We start from the raw sequence: 11,091 nt of genomic DNA, 5'->3' as shown, positions 1-11,091 counted from the left end.
GAGCAAGGAGCAAGGTGTCTTTCTCCTTGCTCCCTGGTGAAACCAATGTCGCAAGGACGCAAGGCGCAAGGGAGCAAGATGCACCTTGCTCCTTGTGAGGGCAAATTGTCAATTTTTTTTATTTTTTAGGCTTTCACGCAAATATGGTTGAAAAAATGGGCTTTTTGGTGATAATCCATAAATACAAACATTAGCTTATGAGGATATGTTGTTGACTTGTTGCCACCGAAACACTTAAACACGTGCCCAAACTTAACACATTTCTATAAATAGTCTCGTGGGTTATCTAATTGTTATTATTTAATTAATAAAACAATAATAAAAATCCTTATTAATCCATTTCTTACCATCCCGTGTAACATCCTCATATACTAGACGTACGTTCTAATGTACAATGTGGATTAGATGCAAGCTGAAATAGCCTGTTAAACTTGGACTTTAAATGCCCATCTCCTTTCCAATTATCAAGCCAAAACTTTGTCAATGACCCGTTACCAATTTTCATCCGGATCACATTATTAGGAATAAAATTCTTTTGTCTTTCTTTAAAAAAAAAAAACGAACTATCCCCGGCCATGCGCTATTCCCGGACAAACTATGGCTATTATTGCTACTTTCAGGCAACAAGATGAAGAGCTTAGATGAATTACGTGCAAGTGTGGAAAGGATAGGATCTATATTGGTCACGAATTCATAAGTAAAAGGAACTTTAGAATCTAAGGGCCTTTCAATACGTTATACTTCTCCTTGGTAATTTCCATTGATTTGTATTCATTGGGGCCTTTTTTACCACCTCGCTCGGGTCACTTGATAAAATGATGATGTCATTATTAGGCTAATTACTCTGTTAAGAAAAAATTAAAAAGAAAAAGAAAAAAATCTAAGCATGGTGGGTGATGTCATTAATCTAAATATTTTTGAATTAAAATTAATTTTTTATTAATTAATTATATTATTATTAAATCCCTATTAATAATTATTTTAATTATTAAAATTAAATAATTTTAAGTTATTGTAATTAATTATTTTGAATTGAGTACGATAAGGTATAAAAGTTAGGCAGAAGGAAACCAATTTTATATTTATATTTTTAATTTACACTTTTAAAATAAAATAACAACCAATATTATCTCTTATGATTGGATGAGGATTGTTTAATATGCATTTTAGGTATTTGATAAATGTTCAGCTAACAAGTTTCTTAGTCGGACTATGTGATTCCACGGGTCATTAAACTAAATAACTTTAGCATTTACGTTCACTTAATACCTAAAACATATTATTAAACTATTTCATTTAAACAAACCCGTGGTTCCACGGGTCATTTCACTAGTTGATTATTAAAGGGTATTTAGATTTTAAGTAATATAAGAGTATTATCTGAACAAGATAGAAATGTTTACACGATGATGAGGATGACTTGATTTGGATATAGTTATTTTGTAAGTTAGTGGGGAGAAAAAATAGGAGTTGCTAATAAATATGGGAAATTCGCCCAAATACACTATTTTTTAAACTTTTATTCCAAAATACACTTTCGGGAAAAAAATTGTCTATTTACACCGTTAGGTCGACCACTCAGTGGGTCGACTACCCCTTTACCCGGTCGACCACTTTAGTTTTCAAGGTAGTCGACCTCCACTCTTCATTGTTGTTGGTCGATTACTTCAGTTATATGGTCGACCTAAGGGTCGACCGAATTGTAGGCCTAAACTCGGTCGACTAACATAGTCGACCACAGTTGCTTTGTAGTCGACCGATAAGTTGGTCGACTAATCATAAAAACATACTACTAGTGGATAAGATATATCAGATAAGATTATTGCGAATTTAGATAAAGTTTTTATTTAAGTTTACTGTGTTAGCAATGTACCTTCAATGTACCTTGGAGATTTATTTACCATTATGTGTTGTGTTGTGTTGTGTTGTGTTACCATCCAATTTAGTGAAATAAACTTTAATTTGAACAACAAATATTATATATTATCTCATACTACATTTATGGATTACACAACAAATAACACAACTTACAGACATATAACATACACGACAGTTAAACAGAAAACGTACGAACACACATACCTAACATTCATGACTGTTAAACACATTTTAAACACAAAGAAGAAGCTAATCATCACTCAAATTGTAAGTGGAGCTAAATTGTGTTGAGCATGAGTCTTCACGTTTTCCTTTACCCTTGCCCTTTACCAACCCCTTCGGCTTTGCCTTTGTTTTTGAGTTACACTTGGACTTTTGTTTACCTTCAGAAAGATCATAATGTGCGGTGCAAGTTGATCTAGTATGTCCATATTCCAAGCAACGACTGCATTTTCTTTTAGATTTAAAATTGTCTTTGTCCTCTCCTTGGGACGGTATACGAGCAGTACTCTTCGGTCTACCCGATTGTCGCTTTGTAACCAATGGCGGTAGGACGGTTTGTAGGTGTCCTGGATCTATCCATTCAGAAATATGATCTAGCGGGTTAATATCTTCCATGTATGCCGACTTGTACGTTTCAGTGTGGAAATACTTCTGAACGTGTGTAGTAACGTTACATAGGACAAAATACCTTGCTACCTCCATTCCATGTCCACAGGGTATACCGAAAAACTGCCATTGTTTACATGTGCAAGTTTTATCTTGTAGATTGACTTTACCGCCTTTTTTCATATCCAATACCTCAAACTTAACTTGTGATATCGGTTTGACAGTCCAACTAATAGACTTACGATTTCTTTTACCAAGCTTACGCTCTGCATATGGTGTGACAGGTGTTGTTAAACCATCAGCAGTGTTTCGGTGTTCCCAAAACCATTGTTGAACTGAAGCTCTAAAGAATTCAAGAAGCATTGTAATCGGGAGTTTCCTCGCATGAACTGACAGTGCGTTCATTGACTCTGCACTATTAGAAGTTAGGTAATCATACCGAACACGATCTGCATGATGTCTAGACCATCTGTTGAGGCCAACAGTAGTGAGTGTACGTGCACTGTTTGGGATACGTCGTGCTAGTATACCATAGTGGTGATCAAAATCATATTTTCTATACGCTTTGCACATTTTACAGTAGTGCCACTCGTAACTTTTAACCCTTTTAGACACATGATAATGCTAAAAACGAACATATATTTCATAGCATTATCCCTCAAGAAAGACAAGCTTTTAGTTGCAATTGTTCTATTTACAAGTAATATTCGTTTAAATAATAAAAGGTGAAGACAAAAGACAGATTCTACGAATTGAAGACGCAAACGACCAAAAAGCTCAAAAGTACAAAGTACGATCCAAGAGGTTCAATTTATTGATGAGAAGCATCTAGAAATGACAAAAGTACAAGTTACAAAACGCAAAGTACAAGATATTAAATTGTACGCAAGGACGTTCGAAAATCCGGAACCAGGACCTAAGTCAACTCTCAACGCTCGACGCAACGGACTAAAAATTATGAGTCAACTATGCACAAGAATATAATATAATATTTAAATAATTATATAAATTATTTATATATTATATTATATATTATAAACGTCGGCAAACAAGAAAACAGAGGAGTGTGAGCTGATACCTACCACCATGCGATCGCATGGCCTGTAGGCTTATTTTCCATGCGATCGCATGGCCCTGAAATTCAGGCCACATGCTATAAATTCGCGTGTTTTGGCTTAGTTTACATATATATCCATCATATCTCTCTATCTATAAACATATATATATATATATATATATATATATATATATATATATATATATATATATATATATATATATATATATATATATATATATATATTTATATTATAATTTTAATTTTAATTTTAAATTCTAATAATAAGGGTATGTTAGCGAATGTTGTAAGGGTGTAAGTCGAAATTCTGTCTGTGTAACGCTACGCTATTTTTAATCACTGTAAGTTATGGTTAATGTTATTTTTAAATTAATGTCTCGTAGCTGAGTTATTATTATGCTTATTTAATGCCGAAGTAAACATGATGTTGGGCTAAATATTAAAATTGGGTAATTGGGCTTTGTACCATAATTGGGGTTTGGATAAAAGAACGACACTTGTGGAAATTAGACTATGGGCTATTAATGGGCTTTATATCAACTAAACAATACCTCGTTAATTTAATATATAGACTTATAATTTGACGTATTTATTTATAACCACATACGCTTGACTGGGCACGGTGGGCGGGATATCTATAAATACCAATAATTGTTCATTTTACCGGACACGGAAATGGATTAATAGTTAATAGACTTGTTAAAACAGGGGTGGATTACATTCAAGGGTAATTGGTGTAATTGTTAACAAAGTAGTAAAACATTGGTTTACACGCAGTCGGTAACCTGGTGTATTCATTAAACAAAGTATTAAGACCTTGTTACAATTCGAATCCCCAATTAGTTGGAATATTTAACTTCGGGAATAAGAATAATTTGACGAAGACTTTCGCACTTTATGATTATGACTGATGGACTATTATGGACAAATCCGTATGGACATATCGAATAATCCAGGACAAAGGACAATTAACCCATGGGAATAAACTAAAAATCAACACGTCAAACATCATGATTATGGAAGTTTAAATAAGCATAATTCTTTTATTTCATATTTAATTGCACTTTTAATTATCGCACTTTTATTTATTGTCATTTTATTTAATTGCATTTTTAATTATCGTACTCTTTAATTATCGCAATTTTATTTTATCACACTTTTATTTATCGCAATTTCATTATCGTTATTTACTTTACGCTTTAAATTAAGTTATATTTATTTTTAATATTTTACATTAGGTTTTAACTGCGACTAAAGTTTTAAAATCGACAAACCGGTCATTAAACGGTAAAAACCCCCCTTTATAATAATAATACTACTTATATATATTTTTGTATTTTTACAATTATAAGTTAAAACTAATATAGCGTTAAGCTTGTTTAAAAGATCCATGTGGAACGAACCGAACTTACTAAAAACTACACTACTGTACGATTAGGTACACTGCCTATAAGTGTTGTAGCAAGGTTTAGGTATATCCATTCTATAAATAAATAAATATCTTGTGTAAAATTGTATCGTATTTAATAGTATTTCGTTGTAAAAATAATACTATTTCCTAGTACACCTCGCACACATCAAGTATTTTTGGCGCCACTGCCGGGGAAAGTTAAACGCCGAAAGCGCAACGCTAATAAAAAAAAGATTTTTAGTTACTTTTGTAAAAATACGTTTTAATACAAAAAATATAAAAAGAAAAACAAAATTTATATATTTTTAAGAGTTTGTTAAATATATAAGTTTTATAAAGTTTCTTTATTTTTATTTTAGTTTGTAAAAATATAAGTTTTATTTAAATATTTTATAAATATAAAACAGAAATTTAAAACAGAAAAAAAAATAAAAACACTCGAGGCCCGGTACTGTAGCAGCCCAACTTTTGGCCCGAAACCCTACCTCATGCGATCGCACGAGATTTTAACTATCAATCCATGCGATCGCATGGCTTGATTTGACTGGTCTGAAACCTCAGCCGACCAGTTTAGGGTTTTAATTAATTTATAATTATTATTATAACCCTAATTAGGTTTAGATTATTTAATTAATTAGTTTAGTTTTTAATTAATTTGTATTATTAAGTGTAATTAGTTTTATAAATATATAAAAGTAATACTTTTATAAAATAAATAATATAAAAATAATATTTTTACAAAAATTGTACTTTTTACAACTTTAAGTTTTATTTTTATATTTTGTATCTTTTTATTTGTTTTAGCGTAATTTTTGTATTTTTCGCTCGTAATTAGTTTTAAGATATAGTTTTTGCCATAGTTATTTTTATTTCTAGATTTTTAGGCTTTGCCGTAAAATCCCTTATGTGCTTTTTCTTTAGACTAAGATTTAGGTGCTTTAGAATTTTACGACGCCGTTTTATATATTTTAGTACTTTTTAAGTTATTGCCATTTGGGATATAGTTTTTCTTTTAAGCTTTAATATTTTTAGACGCAACTTTTAATTCTTAGTTTTTAGTTCCTTTTTAAGTTTCGACGCGCTACGTTCTTTCTATTATTTTTCGACCTTTTATTTTTCGACGTTTTTCGACGCGCTCTTTTTCTTTCTTATTTTTCGCCGCTCTAGTTTTTAGGACTTAGAATTTTCTATTTCTTCTCTAAAATTTCTTTAAATTTCAACGAAAAATTATTTTAAGCGGTTAAATTGATAGACATCCAAATTTTCTGCTTCGTAGTAATAGTTGGATTTGTTAGTGGCTGAGTTGTGAGCTTCCGATTTAAAGGGTTCTGGCTCCCTGCTACATCTATTGGCTATTCGAAACGTGGGCAAAAGCAGAAAAGTCTATTAAATTGATAACTTAAATAATTTTTATTTTTATAACTAATAGGATATTCAGTGAATGCACCGAGCAAAACGTTCACCACCTTTTGTACGTTCACCACCTGTAACTCGATCAAGACATCTAGCAAATATTGTCGCCGTTGATTTTTCTTTAGAATCGTCATCTAGTCGACCAAGTACTCCAATTCAAATTTCCGATAATCTATTTTTTGAACCCGACCTCACAATTGAGAATCCGGAGGATATTCAGGGACAATTCAGAGATCCTGAACAACTAATCTTTCCTCCGGAACCACCAATCATTCAAACAGAGATTGTCGAGGAACCAACCATTAAATCAGAATCCTCTAGTGATTTAGATTCAACCAATTCAATTATGGAGAATCTGGAACCTCTAAGTATGGAAGACCGAATGCGAGCTAAATGCACTGGCCAAGGTCACGCAATTACTCAACCTGACATTAATGCGCCAGATTATGAAATCAAAGGACAAATCCTACACATGGTAACTAATCAATGCCAATTTAGTGGTGCGCCGAAGGAAGATCCAAATGAACATCTTCGAACCTTTAATAGGATCTGTACACTATTTAAAATCCGAGAAGTGGAGGATGAACAGATATATCTCATGTTATTTCCCTGGACTTTAAAGGGAGAAGCCAAAGATTGGTTAGAATCGTTACCTGAAGGGGCGATTGATACATGGGACATTTTAGTTGAAAAATTTCTTAAACAATTCTTTCCGGCATCTAAAGCCGTGAGACTTCAAGGAGAAATTGTTACGTTCACACAGAAACCGAATGAAACTCTGTATGAGGCGTGGACAAGATTTGGAAAGTTATTAAGAGGATGTCCGCAACATAGTTTAGACACCTGTCAAATAGTACAAATATTCTACCAAGGATGCGACATCACTACAAGAAAAGACATCGATATAGCAGCTGGTGGTTCCATTATGAAGAAAACCGAAACTGATGCTTATAAAATTATTGATAACACTGCTTCCCACTCACATGAGTGGCATCAAGAAAAAGATATCGTTAGATCATCTAAAGCAGCTAGAGCCGATTCTAGCGATGACTTAGATTCCATTTCCGCAAAGATAGATGCTATCGAGAGACGAATGGAAAAGATGACTAAAGATATTCACTCAATAAGAATTAGTTGTGAGCAGTGTGGAGGACCAAATTTAACAAAAGATTGTCTCAGTATTGAACTAACAATGGAACAAAGAGAAAATGTTTCATACATAAACCAAAGGCCTGAAAATAATTATCAGAATAATTATCAACCGCCAAGACCGATCTACAATCAAAACCAGAATTATAACCGAAATGTTCCATACAACAACCAACAAGGTCCTAGTAATCAACAAGTATCCAACAATACTTACAATCAGCAAAGACCTATTTTTCAAAACAAACCACCACAAACCGATGATAAAAAGCCAAATTTAGAAGATATGATGTCGAAGCTAGTTGAATCTCAAACGCAGTTTTTCGCATCTCAGAAACAAACCAATGAACAAAATGCTCAAGCATTTAGAAATCAACAAGCTTCGATTCAAAATTTGGAACAAGAAGTAAGCAACCTAGCAAGGTTGATAGGTGAAAGAAAACCGGGAAGTCTACCTAGTGATACAAATGCTAACCCCCAGAATGAAACAGCTAAAGTCATTACCACAAGAAGTGGTATTACACTTAAAACACCTGAAATACCTGTAATTTCTGATGATGCTATTCCTACTCCACAAGAACCACAATCTGATCAAGATAAGGAAAAAGAACCGATAGTTGAAAAGGTTAATGAAGATAACACAGTTAAGGCTAAATCTTATGTTAAACCATACCAACCACCACTTCCTTACCCGAGTAAAATGAGAAAAGAAAGACTTGAAGCCGAGCAATCCAAATTCTTGGATATGTTTAAACAAATAAATGTAAATCTTCCTTTCATTGATGTGATTTCAGGAATGCCTAGATATGCTAAATTTTTGAAAGATCTAATCACAAATAGAAAGGAAATGGAAGAACTCTCGGCTGTTACTATGAATACTAATTGTTCTGCAGTGTTGTTGAATAAGATACCAGAAAAATTATCAGATCCAGGAAGTTTCACGATTTCATATTTTCTGGGTAGTCTTAGTTCAATAGAAGCATTGGCAGACTTAGGTGCTAGTATAAATTTAATGCCGTATTCACTATACGCTAAACTAGACCTTGGAGAATTGAAACCAACACGAATAAGCATACAACTAGCCGATCGATCAGTAAAATATCCTAGAGGGATAATGGAGAACATGCTAGTTAAAGTTGGTACTTTAGTATTTCCAGTAGATTTTGTTATTCTGGACATGGAAGAAGATTCTTGAGTTCCTCTTATATTAGGAAGACCATTCTTAAACACGGCCAAAGCAATAATAGACGTGTTTGGTAAGAAGCTGACCCTAAGTATAGAGGACGAGAGTGTTACCTTTTCTGTTGATAGAGTCATGCAACAACCGCAATCTGCAGATGATACATGTTATTATATTCAAACTATAGATTCACATGCAGAATTGTTAGAAGAATTTTCAGAATTACAAGGAACAGGAGAATGTTCTTTAGGAGAAGGAACTGAACCAATTGATGAAACTAAAATGTTAGCTACACTTATGGCTAATGGATATGAACCAACAGCAGAAGAAATTCAAATGCTAAAAGAGGAAGACAGATATCGATACAAATCATCGATAGAAGAACCACCGACATTAGAGTTAAAGCCACTTTCAAACCATTTGGAATATGCTTATTTACATGGTGAATATGAATTACCTGTAATAATATCGTCTTCTCTTACTGAAAATGAAAAATCTCAACTCATTTCTGTGTTAAAATCTCATAAACCAGCTATTGCATGGAAGATTCATGACATTAAAGGCATAAGTCCTTCGTATTGCACACATAAAATCCTTATGGAAGAAGGTCATAAAACGTATGTGCAACGCCAACGAAGACTAAATCCTAATATGCAAGATGTTGTTAAGAAATAAATTATTAAACTGCTAGATGCAGGTTTAATTTATCCAATTTCTGATAGTCCATGGGTAAGCCCAGTTCAATGCGTACCTAAGAAGGGTGGCATGACTGTCATCACAAATGAGAAAAATGAGCTTATTCCTACTAGGACTGTAATAGGATGGCGTGTTTGTATTGATTATAGAAAATTAAATGACGCCACCAGAAAAGATCACTTTCCCTTACCTTTCATTGATCAAATGTTAGAAAGATTAGCCGGAAATAGTTACTATTGTTTTCTTGACGGTTTTTCCGGATATTTTCAAATACCAATAGCACTCGAGGACCAAGAGAAAACCACATTCACGTGCCCTTATAGTACTTTTTCTTACAAACGCATGCCATTTGGACTTTGCAACGCCCCTGCAACCTTTCAAAGGTGCATGATGGCGATTTTTCACGAAATGATAGAAGAATGCATGGAAGTTTTCATGGATGACTTTTCAGTCTTTGGTGATACATTTGAATCATGTCTAGTTAATCTTGAACGAATGCTTATTAGATGCGAACAGTCAAATCTAGTACTTAATTGGGAGAAATGCCATTTCATGGTTAAAGAAGGCATCGTTCTTGGTCATAAAATTTCAAAGAAAGGAATTGAAGTGAATAGAGCTAAAGTAGATGTAATTGCTAAACTTCCACATCCCACCAATGTTAGAGGAGTTAGGAGTTTTCTAGGGCATGCCGATTTTTACCGACGTTTCATAAAAGATTTTTCTAAAATTGCCACTCCTATGAATAAACTCCTAGAAAAGGATGCTCCATTCATCTTTTCAGATGAATGCATCAAATATTTTAATATTCTTAAAGAAAAACTCACTAATGCGCCGATCATGATAACTCCAAATTGGAATCTACCGTTTGAACTTATGTGCGATGCAAGTGATTTTGCAATGGGAGCCGTTTTAGGTCAAAGGATTGAAAAACGATTTCAACCTATTTATTACGCTAGTAAGACGTTACAAGGAGCACAAACAAACTATACAACTACTGAAAAAGAACTCCTTGCTATTGTCTTTGCTTTTGACAAATTTCGTTCATATCTCGTTCTAGCTAAAACGGTGGTCTATACCGACCATTCTGCTCTTAGATACCTATTTTCGAAACAAGATGCCAAACCAAGATTAATCCGTTGGATTTTACTCTTACAAGAATTCGATATTGAAATCCGAGATAAAAAGGGAGCAGAAAATCTCGCCGCTGATCATCTTTCTCGTCTTGAAAATCCAGAATTAGAAGTTCTAAATGAATCGGCCATACAAGACAACTTTCCTGATGAATATCTATTGAAGATAGATTATAATGAAATTCCATGGTTTGCAGACTATGCAAACTACTTAGTATGTGGATTCCTTGAAAAAGGATTATCATACCAAAAATGAAAGAAATTCTTTAATGATATAAAACACTTTTTCCGGGAAGATCCACATTTGTTTAAAAGTTGTCCCGATGGAATAATACGCCGATGGAGCTAGTCAAATATTAAATCATTGTCACACAGGACCAATAGGAGGGCATTATGGGCCTCAACTTACAGCAAGAAAAGTTTACGATGCTGGATTCTATTGGCCTACAATTTTCAAAGATGCACACCTTCTTTGCAAATCCTGTGATGCTTGTCAAAGGGCCGGAAAAATAAGTCAACGTGATGAAATGCTACAAAATGTCATTCAAGT

At 33.5% G+C, this 11,091-nt stretch overlaps 1 protein-coding gene across 1 annotated transcript; it reads right to left on the bottom strand.

Annotated features, from left to right (window-relative positions):
• Positions 1-2,127: 2,127 nt before the first annotated feature.
• LOC139847650 (uncharacterized) lies at positions 2,128-3,060 on the bottom strand. Its single transcript, XM_071837374.1, has one exon. It carries the CDS (start codon positions 3,058-3,060, stop codon positions 2,128-2,130), a length of 933 nt encoding a protein of 310 aa, XP_071693475.1.
• Positions 3,061-11,091: the final 8,031 nt, after the last annotated feature.

The sequence above is a fragment of the Rutidosis leptorrhynchoides genome, chromosome 1 (assembly GCF_046630445.1).
Source record: "Rutidosis leptorrhynchoides isolate AG116_Rl617_1_P2 chromosome 1, CSIRO_AGI_Rlap_v1, whole genome shotgun sequence".
Taxonomy (NCBI): domain Eukaryota; kingdom Viridiplantae; phylum Streptophyta; class Magnoliopsida; order Asterales; family Asteraceae; genus Rutidosis; species Rutidosis leptorrhynchoides.
Note: the sequence above shows the minus strand (reverse complement) of the source record. Positions and strands in the feature narration are given on the sequence as shown.